This window comes from Lutjanus erythropterus, chromosome 22 (assembly GCF_056507025.1).
Source record: "Lutjanus erythropterus isolate fLutEry1 chromosome 22, fLutEry1.hap2, whole genome shotgun sequence".
Lineage (NCBI taxonomy): Eukaryota > Metazoa > Chordata > Actinopteri > Lutjaniformes > Lutjanidae > Lutjanus > Lutjanus erythropterus.
Window position 1 is genome coordinate 5,328,550 of NC_139338.1, and position 20,869 is coordinate 5,349,418.

General features: G+C 39.9%; 1 protein-coding gene across 2 annotated transcripts in view; it reads right to left on the reverse strand.

The window, feature by feature from the left end:
• chst11 (carbohydrate (chondroitin 4) sulfotransferase 11) overlaps positions 1-20,869 on the reverse strand; it is a 120,077-nt gene that overhangs the window by 12,024 nt on the left and 87,184 nt on the right. For both annotated transcript variants that reach the window (XM_084711209.1, XM_084711208.1), the window contains exon 2: positions 20,050-20,135. In XM_084711209.1, the coding sequence (XP_084567335.1) occupies positions 20,050-20,135 (86 nt within the window). The remainder of the gene's footprint in view (positions 1-20,049; positions 20,136-20,869) is intronic.

Below are 20,869 nucleotides of genomic sequence, written 5' to 3' on the forward strand. Positions count from 1 at the left end.
ATAACACTTTTTATAGTCCAAGGGTTTTATCTAGAACTCATACAGGGGGATCTAAAATAGCCTTCTGGCCTTTTATAAGGGTTTTACCAAAACGTGAGGGTTCCATGAAGAACCATGTTGTATTCTACAGATGAGGCAGAAATGATTGAATCTCATTTAACCAAATAATAAGTTTGTTTTCAGAGGCAGAAGGTTCTTTGTAAAGCCTCAGCTCTTCTGAACTCCTTATTTCTAAGAGTGTAAGGTTGGAGGCATGTTTGTTTTCAGCTAAACTATTTCTCCATTTTGTCTCCTAAAACCTGATCCGTCCACTCGTCTCGTCTTCTGTTTGTGCATCAGCTTCTTCTCCTCTCACTCACTGTTAAGTCATCGAAACAAAGATCAATAGCGTTCATCAAAGCACCTCTCTTTCTCTCACACACACTGAGCACTAAAGGCAGTCTGTCTCTCTGACCCTCTCTGCTTACAGACTGGCATTCATAGAGCATAAAGCTGCCAGTGTACCACAACTGTACACACACTCACACATTCAGACACACACCTGATTTTAAAGTGCGTAATGCTTCACCTGAGTCTCTGTAAAAAGCAACAAGGCAAAGTCCCTTCTATAAAACTTTAACAATGCTGACAGTTTATGAGGCAGATTCATCCTTTCCACTGAAGCCGTCGTCACATTAACTTTCCATAATGTCATTTATGAGAAGTCGAACTGGCAGAGGGCGACCGGCCGGGCCCTCGCCGGCCGTGACATGCCAGCCGCTGACCACCTGCACCCATGGCGACACGGAAAAGACCCGAGGAAATGTTTCTTTAGCTTTATTTATCCGAGGAAACGACTGAGAACACATGCTCTTTTTCTGGGATGCCCTGCTTCATATTCATGCAGCTCCACACATTTATACCTGGAAAATGTTCAGTACAACCACAGACGTCTACTGAGCAGCTCCAAGGGAGGGGTCATGGGTAAATGTATTCATCCAAGGCAACTCAATGGCAAATAAAGGAAACTGTAAGAAATAATGGGATAAATAACAAGTGCTATAAACAAGCATTATTACTGAATTACTTTATGACTTTATATTCATTTAGTGTAGCATTCAGATAAAAAAAAGACAAACAGGACAAAGCAGCAACTAATATTAAAAGACAGCAGCATTTTGTATTTAAAAAAGTAAATATTATATAGCTGTATGTGACCCAACTTCAAACTTGGAAGGTTAACCTGTCTGCATTAGCATGCTAAGCTAATGTTGGACAGATGTTGTAATATTGAGGGACAGTCAAGAGACTAAGCCTCACTTGAAGCTAACTAAATAATGAGAGGAGTAGGTCAGATGCTTGTAACTTTTCTTATGTTGCTTTTTGTTAAAGTTTATGCTGCAATGCAAACTGTGTTAGCCTTGCTACTGAATGGAAGACGGTTCTGCTTTGTGATCCTTTTGCTGTTGTGTGTCTGTTGTGTCTTTACGTGAGACGTGCCCAGGTAAAGATATAGCTGCATGTGAAAAGTGAAACTGTAGGAATAACAGATAACGTTACACTTAGTGTTACTGCACCAAATTAAGCTACTTTGTTCAGGCTATCACAAATAAGGTACTTTGCAAGAATAAATGAAAGAATGGTGCTACCACATACCGCACTGCTGAGTTAACCTACAGCTGGGCAATATATTGATATTATATTGTATCGTGATATAAGACAAGTTATCGTGATACCTTTTGTATATCGTTATATCGTGATATGTCTGTTTGTCTGTGTTGTCTGTTTCTGGTTTTGATGACATCTTTTTCAAAAATCCTTGTCACTATATAAAACAACAACTACCTCTGAGCTAGCAACATACACTTAACTTACTTAACCTGGTTGCTAATGGTTGCTACTTTTCTTTTGTGGGGATTTAGACATTTTAATGGCAGGGCTCAACCTCCCACATGCAAACAAGTTCCCAGCTTTCAAATACTTGTAATGGTTTGGTTTAGGGTGGTACATTTCTGGGTTTTTGGTCACACATTTCACAGGACCTGTGAAGACCTCAAACACACAGCAGCAGCTGCAGCTCCCAGCAGAGAGAGACAGAGATGTGACCTGGTTGCTACATTTTTTTTTATAGTCCCAACCTCACACCCTGTTCTGAACACAGCAAAATAAAGAGAAAATAAGAAAACCCTATCTTTTTTAACAATGTCCTGTATTTTTGTCACCATGTATCTCACCATGCTCCTGTCAATTTCATCCGTATTCTGCTCCTACAACCACTGTTGGAAACAGCCTGAAAGAAAACAAGCATTGACATTGCTTGTAGCCGACAGAAAAAAAAAAAAAAATGAACCGAAGAAGACAGGAGGGGGCCCTCCCACACAGGAGTACACTCCTGCTGCTCCTGCTCAGAAAATCATCAGGGAAAGCCAAAGGTCTTTGCTGGTCTCTGAAACACTCTTGGCCTGTGAAGAGAACCTCTCATGATCCATCTCCACAACACCATGCACCGAGCGTCTTGGGTTTGTCTATAAATGGTGAAGCCAAGAGAATTGATTGGTCAGTAGGTGGTGCTTTTATAGCCTATGTATTGATTTGTTTTCTCAAACATAACCTGCTCCGGAGCAAGTTAGGTGTGCAGCCTAAATTACCATGGTGGTGTATTCTGGTAAGAAGCAAACCACCGTCATAACCCTGAAAACCAGAAATTAAACCGGAAGTTACTTGTTCATGTTTTAACACCGAAGCAGCATGAAGGAGCTCAGACAAAGGGGGTGTGGTGTCTTGTTTGCTGTCTTTCGGGCTGTTTTCTATCCTTCTTTTAGCAACTTTTTCAGAAAGCCCACACTATCCAGTTCTGCAAGTTACCACTGGCTACTTTAGCTCTTACTCAGTGTGTCAGATAATAAGTTATCCTGATACATGCAATAAATGTAGGTTATCACATGTAATTGCATTTCATCCAATGCAATTCTTAGTCATTTGGAAACACAGCTGGTATATCTCCCTTAAGAAAGATCAACATAGACAAGATATCTTTTTGTCATCTGGCTTCATTAACCTCAAATCATCTAAATTGAAACCACAATCTCACTAAGTGATCACATGATGGTGGTTATCAACACAATAAGCCAACTGAGGGTTTCCCATTTCAGCTGCCAACATCTGACTTTGATTCTGTGGCCTACTTAGCAGAAGTTAGTCAGAAACTAGTTGTAAGTTAAGCTGGCATGGTCCACAAAAGTTAGACAGAAACTAACTCTCAATTAACCTGGTATGATCAGCAGCAGATGGTCAGAATCTAGTTGGAAGTTAAGAAGGCATGATCAAACAGAGAATAGCAGGGAAATAAGCTGTAACAATTTAATTTACATGCCTGTTCGAAGACATTAATAAAAATCACCCTGCTTCCTTGACTTCAATATTAGATATAAATAAAGCCTGTATATTAATTAAATACTATCACTTCATTTTAAATTACTTATCTGGTCTCTGGGGAAATATAGAAATCAGTCTGGGTAAAGGGAAAAAATACTGAATAAAAACTGAATAAAAAATAAACAAAATAGTTACACAAATGGTGATAAAAGTTCATTTTGTCACTAATGTAATTTCAATGCAAATTATTTCTTTCATACTGTATTCAAACAAATTTATGTTTGAATTTAGACAGCTGGCGCAACAGGTTGCTGGGATTCCAAAAAACAACAATGCAGCTTCTCTAACCTCTACACGTCCCTGCACTTTCCAAAAAAGCAGCAAAAAAAGGAAACTTTAAAGCAGTGAATCTACTGATTCATGATTTTCTGCAGATGCCAGTTATGTAATGGCGCTGCAGGGAGGCAGTGAATGGACACAGTGTGTATGCCAGGAGCTATAAGCACTGGGCTTCCCTGCTGGGGCCAACGGGGCCAGACAAACACGCAAACACACACAGACATACACACCATGCAAGGTACAGTCTGGTTATTTATCACTCTACAACACAGAGTTGTACAATGAAGTGCAAGGTGCAGGAGCTCTGCTGCAATCTTATCCAATCACTGCACTTCATTTTACAACACTGATGCGTGTATTTTTATGTGATTTGGTAATAAAGGCAAATAAAAAAATGAAAAACAAATATATAGCGAAGTTTGTGGCACCGTGTTAAAATGTGATGCTATTTACTGTGGGGCTTCTTGTAGTTTTTAATTGTTTCTCAGCAGCAATTAATGCTAATAATAATAATAATAATAATGATGCAATCTAATGCAAATATCCCTTTATTTACCTTTGAGCAAAAGTCAGACATAAGTGCGCCAGTGTTGCCCACCAAACATATGATGGGGGGCTGGATATTATTTCACTCTAAGCACTTCAGGGATGGTTGTCTGTAAAAGTTGCAGTGAAACCCTGAGGCCTCACCTCGCCTAAAGGTGCTGTTAGCAGCCATCGTAAGAATTTCACTGGCAGAGGTTTTAATGGAGAGTTTTTAGTGCCTCATGATGGTCTTTTTCACCCTGACAGGGGTATAACTCTGAGACGAATGCTCGAATGAAAGCTACGGCCCAGATATTCACACACTTAGTGCCTCCTTTATGTATAGCTGCAATGAAAACTAGTATAGTCTTGTGCCGTCGAGGCCATATGGTCGCATAACACTGATATTAGCTCATATTCAAAGGCCAGAGGACAGCTTAGAGCAACAGCACACGAGCTGATACAGGTTCAACACGGCCCAATGAAATGGGCTTGATTGAGATAAAATGTCCTCTGCAGATTCTCGATCATAACAACATGGTAGAAGCACAAAATTTGAGGAAATAATGAGCAAATCAAGGAAATCTGAGCAAGTCAATAAAATCAGGCAGTATGAAACACTGGAGAGGTATGAAGCCATGTGGAGGACGGATCAAAACAATGTTGCAGATGCAACATCATAGAGCAGGGGTGGGCAATTATTTTTCATCAGGGGGGCACATAAGAAATTGATTAGTCTGCTGTGGGCCAGACGCAAATGATATAAGGTCCTAATAATAGCCAAATCCCTAATGATGGAATGGACAGCAGTGTCCTATATAGGGCACTTCTACTGCCGTGATGAACTGTGGGATAATATTTTGTTGGCAATGTCCAAAACTTGATCTTCTACAGTGTACCATGTATGCTGCGTACAGGTTGGAACATAGCAGCAAAAATAAGCACTGAGTGAATTAAGTTACAGTTTAATATAAAAGATACAGTTCATTGTCATTACCGATGAACACAGCACGGACCCCTTTCAAAATAAAGGTCTAAAATACCACTGACTGTCTTTGCTGGATTTTTAATTTTCGTAATGGCCTTGCAGGCCACATGAAACCTTTCAGCAGGCTCTATGCTAGTCATAGAGCCATACTAACCCTAACCTTGGCTGCATGACATTAGCATGCCTTATCATAACTATATCATAGTTTATTTGACATAAAGCGAGTGAAAATCCCATTCATGCTGCACATAGGATTTGGATTATTAGCCATAATTTAGTAACCATCCAAGGCAGACTTACAAAGAACTATGAGATTGTGAAATGATGGTATATGCTCCAGTAATCTGTTGGATATCAACCTTTTTTTTAAAAAAGCAAAATATGTTTTATTTGCGATATCATAGAGTAGTACTAAAATACCAACAATCCTAAAGTGTAACAGCAACATCTCTGATTGGAGGAGCTTGCTGTTACCATGGAAATGTTTACCACCCTGCAAAAATATAACAAAAATTATATTTAAGAAGTGGTATCATTTCCTTTTTTTGTTTTTTTTTTTGTTTTTTTTTTCCTGTGGTCATGATTCATCACAGAGTTGCCAGTTTGGTCCCAGGCTTTATACTTTTCGATTTCCTGAAACATCAGTGGAGTGAATGAATGGGAAATTCATTTCCAGAACCACAGCTGCTGAGTCACTGTTGAGCTCTATAACCGTGACTTTTCCCCTAACCATACAAGAGTTGCCATGCATAGATAGTAGGAAGAAGACACAAAAACATGGGGAAATAAACTCAAGGTTGAAAACTGCATGAGGTATTCTTTAATTTCTATACACTTTGAAAATCAATTTGGAGAAACCTCATCATCTTTAGTGTCAGTGTTAGGTTATCATTGTGCAATGATGCAATTGTGTACAGGGACTCTGCCTATGAGATTGTATGAATTTTATTCTGGTGTGTCCTTGAATGCCCCAGTATGCCTTTAATAACATTTTGAAAACTATCCTGCAACCAAGCTGCTTAACCACAACATGCACCACAATGCAACTTTGATAGAAAAACAAAAAATAATACTATAAATGGAACACAGGCCCTCCAGCTGGCAGCTCATGTGGAACTATAAGCACATAAACATGTAAACGCAGACTAAAGAGAGTTCATTGAACTCTGCTGTGGTCACTTCAGGTAAAATGTCCAGGATATGTGACACCTGGGTAAGACCGACTCTCCCTGTCCCACGGCAACAGTAAACCAGTAACCTGAGCTCAGAGACATGGCTGCTTCCCAGGGGAAAGTTAGCCTGGCCACAACCATGACATGACACCTGCCAGGAACATGAAGGAGTCTTTATGAAGGCTTAGGACTGTTGGCATCTGCTCAGTTATGTCATTTTTAATGCAAAGTTGACACTGTTGTCGTGTGTTTGTTACGACAACTTGACATTAGTGGGTGACCACCCTGACATCAGGGAATACAGTACCAAGGTGGTTTTCTCGCTAGGTTTGGCTCCTGACACCCTGGGGCTGAGTCAGCTAATTAAAACTAGCTAATGCCAGCTATAGATAACAGCAGACTGTGGTTAGCCTACTTTAGAAACAAGTAAACTAGCTAACTACTATATGTAGGCTACATCATCTAACTTTGTAAGCTAAATCACTTTGGTACTGTACTCCTCTGAAACTGGCCTTATAAACATTTAATGACATCTTTATGACAAGTCCAAATGGTACCACTTTACTTGAAGCCAGGGAAAGTATTCATGACACAGATACAAAAGCACTTTACAGTGTAATAAAACTTAATAATGTCTTAACGACAAGCCCAAAATGTACCACTTAACTTCAAGTCAAGGAAAATATTCATGACATGGTTATAAGGATCTCATGACAGCCAATGTCAAAACCAACCACATATGACAGAATAATGTAATTTTAAAACATAAAGCTGAACAATTTCCTTAAGTTTGATAAAATCAAGTTGGCATAACAAAGACATTTTGTCTTGATTAATGTCAAGTTGCCATAAAAAAGACATTTCGAACAATGTCAATGTTGCATGAAAAATGCCATAATTGACCAAATCACACTTAATGACGGCAGTCATTAGTATTCATTAACACTCCTGCATGTTCATACTAGGTGTCATGACATGGTAATGACAGTCTTATGTACACCCCTTCATATAAAGTGTTAGACACTCAGGTGGTGTTGTGAACAGCAGGACAGTAGAAGAAGAAGAAGAAAAGGTGTCACTAATTCTGTAGCTGCACAATGCATAGCAGGCAGTGATATGTGTTTACTGTTTGTGCGACGTGTGTATACTTGTGCTGTAAAACACATAATCTGTGCATGTGTGTACATGCGTGCACGTAGCACTACATGTGTAGAGACCAGTGTGTGTCTGAGTGTGTATGTGTGTGTATCTCAAAGAGAAAAGTGGGGGTATAATTATAGCACCACAGACAAGATAATGACAAACTGCTCTGACTTTCCCTCAGAGCCATCAAAGTTTCTCTCTGCTTTCATGAGCACTTTACCCTTTTTCTCTCGGCATGGTGTGTTCTACCCCCCAGGGAGCAAAAATCAGAGAGGAAGAAGTAAGAGGAGGTGAAGGGAGAAAAAGTGAAACGGAGGATTTCATCACACAACAACTGTACTCTCACTTTTTAAAGTTGGATCTGGAAAGTTTGGTTCCATCAAATGGCAGCAAGAAAGAATTTGTTTGAACTTTGAAGGCTTCATTACCCACATGTCATGTACTCTGATGTCAGCTAATTTCAAAGCTAGTTGGTAAAAAAGGGGTTGCTAATGGGTTGTTTTTCTGTTGTGCTTCACAAAACATAATTTAAATGTAGTTCAAGGAGTTTTTAACTGGTTATGAAACAGTCTCAATTTAATACTGATGCTTCTATAGGGCCTACGTGAGCAAATTACACTTTTCAGCAAGAAGACTGGTGGTTTCTATAGATTTTCTTTATGTCACTGGGGCGGATTGGTTCAGATTCCCCTCAAAATCAGATGAAATGATTTACAGCAAGCAGACTGCAAGAGCCTATGTTTCAAAGGTCCAGTATCTAAGATTTACAGGGATTTAATGGCAGAATATATCAGAAATATAATAGAATATTCAGTATGTCTTCTTCAGTGTATGATCACCTGAAAATCAGCTACAAATGGGGTCTGTATTTCCTCTTCCATGGAGGCCGCCATGTTACACCGCCATGTTTTATGGTAACCCAAAATGGACAAACCAAACACCAGCTCTGGATACGGCCTTTAGTTTTGTGACCATTGTAGGTTGCCCTACATTCTGGGGAGCATGAGACGAGGTGTTTGCAATCTGTAAGCACTACACTACACACTGGTCCTTAAAATAATTTTTTTTAGTATTTTTTTGAGAGTTTTTGGTCTTCTTCTGACTGGCTACCACAAGAATTTGATATGATTGGTTGCAGTTGGCCGTGATAAACAGATGGTTCATCCAATCATTTGCCAAATATTCTTTGAAAGTGTCTGCCCTTTTCCAAACGATTTCTATGGATGACTTCCCAGATGAACTGTCTGCTGGCTGCATCAACAGCACTTCAGTGGCAGTACATTATGCAGCTTTTGTGTTGGGATTCCTGAGGGAGCTGTCAATCAAACATGAGCTTGACACTCCCACACACTCTTGAAAAATGGTCTAAACAGCAAAATGAGCTGTTTTTGAATCAGGTTTTCTAATACTTATGAACATTTATTTTCATACAGATTGTTGTGGATGCTTAAAGACAAACTAAACTTTGATATCATATATGTATTTTTACTATTTCAAGCCAAGTTTAAACCACAAATGTAAACAGACGTGTTAATCACATGTTGAGATGTGTGCAAGCCTTACTCTTCATTGATGCATTATCCTTGCATGATATTCTCTTTATATTATTTTGGCCATAATTACAGATGTTATCTTAAGTAACAGTTACAAACATTATTTCAAAATGAAGCAGAGTCGGAATTAGCACAACATAACCAAACATTTGTTGTGATTGCATTTTTTCGCCTTGATTGTGTTCTCCTCTTATATAACTATCTTTCAGTTCAGTTTTCATTTTAGTTTCATTGCATTTTGTAATTACTTTGAGGAATGCTGGTGCTTAGTCAATTCTTTCATTTTCTTTTCACTGTCTTGTGCCAGAAGCATTTTCTCAGCTGTCACAAGAAAACTGTGTTTGTTGTAAACTGCAGTGGATGGTTCCTCTTGCAGCAAGAAAAACAAAGAAATTTGACAAGTGTGGACATGAAACTCAGTGGAAAAACAATTGAAACCTTATATACAGACCTTATATATAATTCTAGGTATTTTTCAGAGAGAATTGGTGACAGAAACAAGACTAATGCCCGCTCTGAAAAAAGACAAAGGGAGGACATGAATCAAGGGCCCCAGCTGGATTTGAACTGTATGGTGTTCCACAATGTCATAATATGATGATCTCAAGGAGACATGCATGTAACGTTAAGATCATGAAACAATTTCCCTCTGATCATGAGGAAACTATAAATCTTATTTATCCATGTAGGCTTCTGTACCATACTGTCTCTTCTCTCTCCACAGTTTATCTTCTCAGCGAGCAGAGAGCGCTCATCTGCTCTAAATCCCTTTGTCTCTCTCCTTTCACCTCTTTTCTTCAGCCCTGTTCATATGCAGCCTCCAGAGATGGACAGACACAAAAGAAGTAAAGCCTCCTCCTCTAAATCCCTTTGTCTTTAAACCCAGAATGACTTATCCAGCTTCCCACACACACAAACACACACACACATCTTAAACCCGTACCCACGGCGTATAGCTGTGCTCTGGTCTGATGGTTTTACAGCAGAGCAACATCCCGACAGCTGCTTTCGCTTCTTTGCTGTGGGTGAAAGGTGCGACGTTTCTTTCAAGTCCGTGCCAGTCTCTGCCGCTCTGTTCCTGCATAATCTGGCCCAGGGTGCCAATTCCAGGGAGGGCGAGAGGGGGAAGCGTGAGAAAACACACACATACACACACACTCGACTAAAGTGAAGGGATTGTGGGGTTAGCAGGATATCTGCAGCTGGTGAAACAATCCAGACAGGTATTATCTAGTGGCACAGACACATGCAGACACTTTGCACCCTTCACTGAATACACTCATTTTGAAACACTGGAATTACGTCTCTCCATGACAACATCATGAATATTCAGAGCATGTTTACTGTATTTCAAACCATTTCCAGAGATAACTGTTGGTTGCCAACCAGGACGTGATGACTTCGTCTCCCACAAGTTTACATTTGTAGAAATTTCAATCAAGTTGTATTTTTTTTTTTTTTTTTTGGACCAACAGAGTTTCCACTGCCAAAAGTTTGAGTCTCTCCATTTACCATTCAATCAGCCAATCCATCCTGATGATCATGAGCTCTGGGTAATGACTGAAAGGATGAGATAATGGCCAAAATGTGCCTTGGAGTATTCTGAAGGAAAACTGAATAGCATGTCTGCAGGGTGACTCCTGGACATCTTCCTAGGTAGTCTGAATGGAAGGAGACCCCAGGATCGATCCAGATCACACTGAAGGGATTCAATTTACCTTGGCAACACCTTGGAATCCTCAGCTCTGTGAAGAGATAATGTGTCCAAATAGAACTTGTTGAAGGTGACGTAATATAAAGAGCAAGAAAGTCTGTGTAGGGTTGGGATACAGACTGATGGATCAGTGAAACAAATGGGACAGTCACTCAGGAGATCAGTGCTTTTGTCCCATGGGAAACCAAAAGAGTAATCATGTCAAGTGACTTGAGTAATGAACTTAAAGTGTGGTACAGCTGCTGGTATCCTCCAACATTTGTACAAATTTCAATCAAGTTGTATTTTTTGGACCAACAGTCTTCACTGCCAAAAGTCTGAGTCTCTCCATTTACCAGTCAATCGGCCCTTCCATCCTGATGATCATGAGCTCTGGGTAATGACTGAAAGAATGAGACCACAAGCGCAAATGGCCAAAATGTGTTTTGGAACAATCTGAAGAAGCTCCAAGTAGCATGTGACCAGGGAGCAGACCCTGGAATCGAATCAGATTATGTTGAAGGAATTCCATTTGATTGGCAAGACCTTGGTATCCCCAGTCCAGCCTCTTCAATCTGCATGGAACTTTCAATTTGTGTGCAGTGCAAGTGCCAAAGTTCAGTTTTGCATTTAGGTGATACACCAATCCTTCCCATTAACTTCTGTGGAGACCAAGAAAGTCTGTGTGTGGTGGGGGTTTGGGTTGAGGTCGATGGATCGATCCAACAAACCATGGCTTTTCAACGTGGAGACCAGTGTTCTTGTCCCATGGGAAACCAAAAGTTTACATGCGTCAAGTATAATGTACCTATGACCACAACCATAATCCTGACCCACACTGGATCAGCACTGCCTAGTTTGACCAAATGATCTGAGCTTCATGCACTGGATGGACTCACTGAGAATGACCTGTCAATCACACAGTAGCCAAGCCCCAAAATATACCCTGCTTTCTTGCCTATTTACTCTAAATGGGACCATAATTTACAAAATTAGCATAATACTGTATTGAAGAAGGCTTGAAACTATTGACTGAAACCAGGTCATACATCAAGTCAGAACTAGGGTTAATTTGCTATAAGTGTATAGTGGTGGTGCGTTAGAGAGCGGTGTATGCACCGCATGCTATTTGAAAGTATCAAATCATATTATTTGTACACAGACTGAAGACACCGGCTTGGACGTCTGTTTGGAAAAGCTGGGTGTTGTGGTTGGGGTGAAGGATGTGTAGGCTGTCTTGCTTAGACTGCTGCCCAGGCAACCCAAACCAAGATAAGCAGTGGAAAGAGGATGACATTCTGATTGTGGACCTTTCTTGCTCAACAACTCTCCAACATTAATGACACAATGGGTCATTTGCTACCAAAATAAACCCCTGTAAGAGTTTTCTGACCTAGAAAACCTTGTTGGTGTGTCTTCAAACAATGACATCTAAGCATTTTAAACTTAAAACCTACTTATGCTGAGTTGATATTTGGCCAGTGATCTACTCAATGTTTACATCCTGCACTTCACAAGCACCTTTCATCCATGAGTAGATGCACGCTTCCATCTGTGCAGTGATAAAGTTGGCAGGTGTAGTTCAGCAGAAAAAAAAAAAGTACCTATATGAAGCTTCTCACAACACGATCTATGGATTATCTTGAGTAACCAGAAAGTAGAGAGGTTGACATTTCCAAAACTCTGCAGCTCACACCAAACCAATCTAAATAGATAAACAGCACTACAGATAAGAGGAAAATATGTATTTTTGATTTTATAGTAAACTTTCCCCTCAAACCTTAAATTACAGCGCACCAAAGGCTTTTACTTTGGAGGGTTTGTTCATGTTTCTATTCTTGTGAGGACATTTTTGTTGCTCGAAAACACAGATAAAACACACAGAGACTATGAACACATACTTCCATTACAGGAACACTCCATTAGTGCTCATGTTAGCTTTGAGTCATTCGTCCCTGATTCTAACCCAGCGCAGGACGGTGCACATCCTCTTCACCAGCCTCACTTCTGATCTCTGAATCAGCATTTAGCTGTGAGCCAGGCTCTGGCTCGGTAATAATGGTGTCTACATGCCTGCGTGAGCCAGCCTGTGATTACTGGTAGGAAAAAAAAAAACATTTCCATGAGGAGGAAACATTATTACAGTTTCCTTCCCTGTACTTAGATGATATCTGACCATGTGTGTGGCCACATCAAATCGTTCCCTCAGGAGCCTTGCTGCATTTGGCAAATCAGCTCATTCAGATGTTAATTCTGATTAATGAAACCAGTGTAAGCCCCAAGGACGCAGAGTTCAGGTTCACTGTAATGCAGAGCAAACACACCACAGGTAAAAAATAGCACAGGCGAGGATCTCTGAGCTTTTGGAAGCCTCAAAGACACACTGCCTACGGTACCTTCAGGCCTCAGCAAGTGGGAAGCTAATCCTCCAGTTGAAGACTTGACACCACATTTTTCCCCTCTGTATCTCCATATTTATTCAGCGTGATGTCTGAATTTGTAATGGAACCACACAACATGTATTACTTTAATGTAAAACATTATAAAAAGGAAGAAACTTAAAGACAGGAAAGCAGGAAGACAGGAGTTTTACAATACACAGCCGTGAAAAAGTGAATATCAGCAGATTTTTAATCTGCCATATTAAAAACAAAGCTCTAAAATATTCCCATAAATAAACCACCATAATGCAAATTAAGAAGGTGGAGCTGGAAGACAGAGCCTGGCTTTTTACCTTTGCCAAGAAAAGGTTTTCAGAATTAAGTGACCTCTCAACTTTTTATGTAGATTTATTCCAATGAAAGTGGCCAAACTGTATGAGTTACCTTTACAGTGGCACCTGAATTTCAATGTGAGCCTCCAATTTGAATACATTTTGATTACAATGTGTTGTATGTGCATTTACACCCTGCATTAAAAAGCACTTTTTTTTAAATTACACCTCTTGGTGTCTCACAGAGGCACCCAGGGTAGCCTTTAGTGTCAGTATGAGATGAACCATTCCTCCAAGTAACTTAATGTAAACCGACTGGCGTCTGGTGATGTAATATAAAGAGTGAGAAAGTCCACGTATGGAGAAGGTGTGGTGGATGGATGCGTCAAACAAACTATAGGGTGTGTCCCTGTGTGGCTGCTGCTTCACCTCCCGCCTGTGGCCCATTGCTGCATGTCATACCCTCTCTCTCTACCCCATTTCCTGCCTGCCCCTCTCCTGTCAAAATAAAGGCAAAAGGCCAGAAGAAATAACCTTTAAAAGAAACAACTATGGATTTTAAGTTACCTAAGTTATGGGCATCACATGACTTATATAACATAGCATGTATATTTTAACCCAAACGCGATCTTTTCCTAAATTTAAGCAAGAGCTGTTTGTGCCTGAACCTAACCACACTGATTATGTCACAACATTAACCACACATTAAAATAATTTATTCTAGTTGTGGTTGTTTATGCTAATTAGGTTATTTGTCTGTTGTATGTGCTGATTCACATTTTCTGTAAAAAGCTGACCTTTAAAGTGTAACTTCACCCCGAGGTCTGCATCATTTTGAATAATGTTGGGAGAAAAAATGGGAAAGGGGCTAAGAGCAGCAGCAAGGAGGGGCTGAGGAGGGGTGTGGGTGAGAGTTGGGGGGGTTGTGTGAGGCAGGAGCTGCTGATTGAGCTGAGGTGAAAGCTACTCAGCTGGTATTCTTATGGTAAGGTCACGGGTATGTGCATTAAGGGGCGTGACCACAAATTTGTGTCCGGTATTCATGTTAAGTTCAACTTAGGTTCGGAACTTTGAGTGGGCGGAGTCACAGCTGCAACCAATAGCAAAGACGTTTGCCTTGGCATGTGATGGCCATGGTTCAAGATGATTTAAAAGAGGAGATAGTGTGCCATAGATAGCCATTTTCAATCCATAAATGATTTTTAGAAATTTGGTACGCTGTAAAAAATAAATAGCTGAGACAAGTCAAAATCTCACAGCAAACTACTGAAATAGATTTATGAGTTTTGAGCGCTTTGAGGTTGAACTCAACCTCTTAAGTTTTGAAATAAACTAAAAAAAGCTTTGACGACTTGTAATCTTTATTACTCTTCTTCACTTTCACTTCAATGAGTGACAAGAACTTTTTTCTTTTGTCAAATTAGTTTTATTGACAAAACAACAACTTATCTATCTGGTCGGGCTATAGTGCAAGTTGTCAGATACAGGAAGTGATCTCAGGTATTTCATCTCTGTATAGACATGATGGTACCAAACATGGCAACCTCACTGTGATGCCAGGACTTTGGGAAGTGGCACCAAGTCTCAGCACCTGCCTCATGGTTAATGGAAAGAAACGGAAACAGAAAAGGTTTTAACATTTCGTGTGTCTACTTTATTTTTGGGCGTTTTGCAAGTGTGACAACCAATAGGACATGTCCCAAAATATTCTGTGTATGTCTTTAACCTCAGTGAGAGAACTAAAGTGAAGGAGTGAAAATGTCCTCGCCAAAATATGGCAAAAATGTCCTCACTCTGAAGGTCTATAATTCATACGGCTTCTGACAAGGACAGAGCTCCAGGAACACACACACACACACACACACACACACACACACACACACACAGCAACAGCTCTGTGTTGACCACTGACCCCAAGCACCCTGCTACAGTTTACTCTAGCTGCAGTAACACCCGCCTGTGCACACAGAAATATATCAATGGGACTTCACATGAGTGAGAACGTGTGGAAAAATCCACCACGGAAAATGAGCCTACGCTGCATCCACGTGCACCTGGACTATTCTTAGCCGTCCAGAAAACCACTTAAAGCCCCCCATATAGGTTTAGGAGGTACACGTTGATAAATGGCCGATAGAGGAAAAAAGACATGAATAGGGAGAATGTGAGAGCTCGAGACAGCAGAGGACAGACGAGGCAGTCGGAGATGTGAGGAGACAGGCCGGGGTTAGTCCCAGAAGAAAGAGGCTGCGGACAGGAAGTGATAGATGGTGAGGACAGTGATGGGAGAACAGAAGAGGAGCAGAAACCATCCAATCCGTCACTGTGATAGCATCACCTCCAGCAGTGTCCCCCGTCTCGCTCTTCCCTTCAGCTGCTGCACTACAGGCTGTCCTCAAACACAGCACACATGCCTGTAGAAAGCCTCTGCTGAATATATACATATATATCTCCAGGCTTTCCTCCACTGTGTTCCAAACTGTCCATTTTGGTAAAAACATGGTTTTGCATGGTTTAGCCCATAAAGCACAGACTGTGTATACTTTTGATCCTTGCCAACCCTTTTTAGGTTGTAGAACTGATTTCCAACCTTCAAGGCACCCATTGGTTTCAGTTCACTTGCTGCAGATTGGTAATCCATCACAGTGAACATTAAGTCGCCGTATTTTTTGTCAGAATTAAATTATCATCGCAAGCAAGGGCTGTTTTGAAAACTCTCTTCAATGATGCATTCAAGGACACTAGTAGGGCTCTGCCAAAAAACATTATTCTTTACAGTTTAATTTAGGTTTTATTTCCTTAACTTGAAAACTTGTAGTTTAAGATTTTATTACATGGCTTTGTTGAACACTCACTTCTTATTGGTCAATTATAACATTCTAAGGTCTGTTATTTCTTTATAACGGACTGTTGCTATGAAGAGCAGGCCATTGCTGTGGATGCAGTTCTATCATAGGCTCTGGAGGAGCAATAAAATGATTTGTGTCAAATTATTGATCTTTTTTATGTAACCATAATTCAAGATCAATCAATCACCCCTCTGCTTCGTGTCAGGATTCTTTATCACCCTGTCATGGTTAATTTCACGCTAATGACCTGCTCACTGTACGTTATCCCTTACATAGTTCTGTTGGTCATTATAGTACTGTACTAATCAGAGTAAGTGTTGAGATGTAGCAGCATGGCTAAAGATAGGTCCAAAAGGCCAACAAGTACAAGGTTGTTTGCTTCTCCAGCATCTCCCATAAGCTTCAATACAACTGCCACCAAAATCTGGCACCAAGCAGAGAATCTAATGCTCTATCTAATGTTCTTTACTTCTTTTTTTAGTTTCTTTGGTTAAAGTCTGTAAAAAGAATGCAAAAATACTCTGCTATGATTCATATTTTTTTTAATATTGGTTTCCCACATAAAAAAGTTCATTTAAGTTCTTTTACCTCTGCAAAGGGTTCTGCTAAATTCTGAATCTGGCCCCGGGCCCTGTGCCCCACCACAGCTTTTGCTAGGTTAACCAGTAAAAGAGCAGTGTGTATCAAGATGGGTAGTGTTAGCATTATCATACATATTTGAGCCACAGTCAGGTGCAGATCAGGAGTTGTGCACCAAAGTCAGTGACTAGCAGATGTATCAGAATGATTAGTGTATTTAGCATCTTTTATTTGTTTATGTTGTTTGTCAGCTTGTTAGCTTGTAACTGGCAGTGGCTGACACAGCTAATGCTAATTCTTACTCTCTGTAGTGACTCTGTACTGGGGGTTTCAGGTTTCTTTGTCTGCAGAATGCATATTAGACAATGAATTGGCTTTTGAATTTGTTAAACTTAAACTTTTAACATTTCCTACAGACTCTAAAAGGTATCTACACTAGGGATACCAATGACAAAGCAGTTTAATGACCTGAGATCAGAATGTGTTGGGTGTGTTTACTGTTGGTTTTTGCATGCAAATCATTTAATCATTTGTTTTTGTTCTGGGAAAACGTGTTTCTGCAGCTATCAGTGTGGCCAACAGCAACGTGTGCCAGTACTGTACCTCCACCTCCCTGCACTGAGAATCAGTTGGCTATAACCACACACAGATTGCACCAGCTGCCACTGGGATTGTCCCATATTTCTAGAAAACAAAAACTTGTGCCCTCAGAAAACCTTGAAAGAAAGCTGTAACGACAAAGAAAATTCTATACATGGGAGCTTTGAGGTTAGCAATGACTCACTAAGCATTATCCTTTTTACAACATTTGCTCTTTGTCTTCCAAATTTGATTTCCTTACAATAAAGCTTATGAATGCAATACTCTTTGGCAGCCACATAGAAACTGTTTTGGCTGCCAAAGAGCTTATTTTTTTCCCTTTAAAACTAATGACTGCCTGCGTGGTTGGAAATCATCCTAAAATGTATCATATGCTTTGGAAAGTGGTCGGCAATAATGAACATCAAGTACACAAGATTTGCAGTTAATGGGCTTAATTGAGAGAAAGCATCAATAGAGTTCTTTTGTATTGGTCAAAAACACTGAATCTTTAGTGTTGATGGGACACTTTTACCCCATATTTTGACTTGTGAAATTATTAATATGGATGTATTTTGCTTTAAAATCTTTCCTGTGCAGTTTTAATAGCAGGGATGCAAAGTAACCAAATGTAAGTACTTAGTGACTGTGCTTAAGTAGATTTTTAATCCATCTTTGAGTATTTATTTTATTATTACTTATTATTTGGGGGAACTTTTTAATTTTACTCCTTACATTTTAACACATATATCTGTATTTTCTGCTCCTTACATTTTCAAAACAAGCTTGTTACTTTAGTTTTAATGCACTTGAAGGGAATTATAAATTGTGTGCAGACTTCTCAACAGCAAGACCACCTTCATCCTCAATGGAGAGGACAAGACCACGCAGAAAAGACCATTCCCTGGTGTATCCATCAGTGCATATCACATACAACGGACATAACAAGATGAAGACGTAACAAGACAAAAATGATGTAAAAGATGTGACAATACAAAAAGAATGTAAAAGATATAACAAGACAAAAACATTGTAAAAGACATAACAAGACATAAACAATGTAAAAGATGTGACAAGACAAAACGACATAAAAAGGTACCAAGGCAAAAATAAAGTAATATGACAAAAATGAAGTATAAGAAGCAACGAGATGCAAGCAATGTAAAAGACATTACAAGATGCAAGTGACATAAAAGACATGACAAGACAAAACTAACGTTAAAGATGTGACAAGACAAAAATTATGTAAAAGAATTAACGACAAAAACAACATGACAAGACAAAAATGTAAAAGATGTAACAAGATAAAAATCATGTAAAAGACATAACAAAATGAAAACAACATAAAAGTAACCAGGCAAAAATGACGTAACAAGACAAAACTACATAAAAGATGAAAATGACATCAAAGAAGTATTAAGGCAAAAACGACGTAAAAGAAGTAATAAGATGAAAATGTCGTAAAAGAAGTAATAAGGTGAAAACGACGTAAAAGAAGTAATAAGATGAAAATGTTGTAAAAGAAGTAATAAGGTGAAAACGACGTAAAGGAAGTAATAAGGTGAAAACGTCGTAAAAGAAGTAATGACAAAAACATTGTAAAAGACGCAGCAAGACGAAAACAATGTAACAAGACGAAAAGTAGTAGAAGAGTACTTCCACTTTTACCAGAGCCTTTGTTCCACAAATATCTGCACTTCTGCTTGAGTAAAGAATATGTGGACATACACCACCTCTGTTTTATAGTAACTGTTAACACTGGGTGTCTTGCTAACTCAGCACACCAAGACCTTTGTCACCATCTCCATTCCATTCTGCCATCCTCCCTCTGTAAACTGCCCAATAAAGCAGAAATGCCATTAAAACTCCAACCCGTAATATGCTTTAATTTCATGCCGGCAATCATGTAGTTATAGCAGGTGTCATGTTCTCAGATGGCTGCCATCTCGTCAAGTTTTTATATCTAAATTGTGAAATACTAAATGAAGTGAGGCTTCATTGGCTGGAACAGACACTGACAGAGCAATAACAGTCCTGCTATTCATGGAGACAAGTGAGGAATACTGTATACCCGCTGATGCTAAACACTTTATTTTAGTAGCTTGTTCTTTTCTCTGTGTCCTTGAGAGAGGTAAGACTTCAGTAAAACCTCAACCTCGTCCTGTTTTGCCCCTTGTTGTCTGTTCTCATTCCTGGACTGACTGAAGATGGCTTCGTCGCCTCGGGCCTGTAAAGTTCCCTGACTACCGGACGGAAGACGGACGGTCATTATGCTAATGCTGTCCCCTGGAGTTTTCATGGAGCGGTCAATGTGGAAGACTGCTGTCACTTCCAGGTTGACATTCAGGCACTGACTCACACACATCACGGTCAGTAGAGATTCAGCTGTAATCTAAAAACAGGCTTGCACACAGGCTAAACTACAGCCAGCTAGGGTCAGCGCCTCAGAGGGCCTTGTTGGGCCAGACCTCTGACATCCGGGCGAGGAGGAGAATAGAAACAGATTAGGGTTAACAGAGACAGACAGAGAGACTTAGAAAGACAGAGCAGTTTGCCTCCTACCTGGGTGGGGTTGTAGAGCTCCTGCAGGGCGTTGCGGGACCCTTTCCTACAGCAGCCGTCCACCACGAAGGGATTCCTTCGCATGACTGAAAGAACACAGAAGAGACACTGCTAAGAACTGAGGATCTTTCAAACCAGCCAACCAAATCAAAACAGAGCAACAAGTTCAGACGGATCTGTCAAGACCTTTCTCATTCAGGAACATTGACGTTCACGCTCAAGAACACCGACTCTTTTGGTGTTTGCACAGGGTGAACAACTTTAAGAGGACATTGACCAACTTGGAGCTGTGTATCCATTTCTTGCGAAACATCCATGAACTGCAATACATATTGTACTTTTGCCATAAAACCTTTGAAATGTTCATCTGTGACATGCTGCAAAGTAGTGTAACAGGAAGGCCTGGATTATACTCTCAAACAGACATGTACACAGACACACCACGGATGCCCACAAAGTTTGCTTGGAGAATGCGTTCCATACATACACAGTAGATCAGTGTCTGTAGTGGCTGCCTGAACGAGACAATCAGCACGATCACAATGACACCAGTCTACCACAAGTAGAAAAAAGATACACGAGCAATATTCATCTCAATATTTACCTCATGTTATTTGTCTGAGGTTAGCTAACAGCAGATAACACCACAACATTTATCTAAAATTAGCTAACAGTAGATATACTTCATTCATCCCCTTGGGGGAATTCATTAATGCTAGCTAACAGAAGATAGATAGATAGATAGATAGATAGATAGATAGATAGATAGATAGATAGATAGATAGATAGATAGATAGATAGATAGATAGATACTTCATTC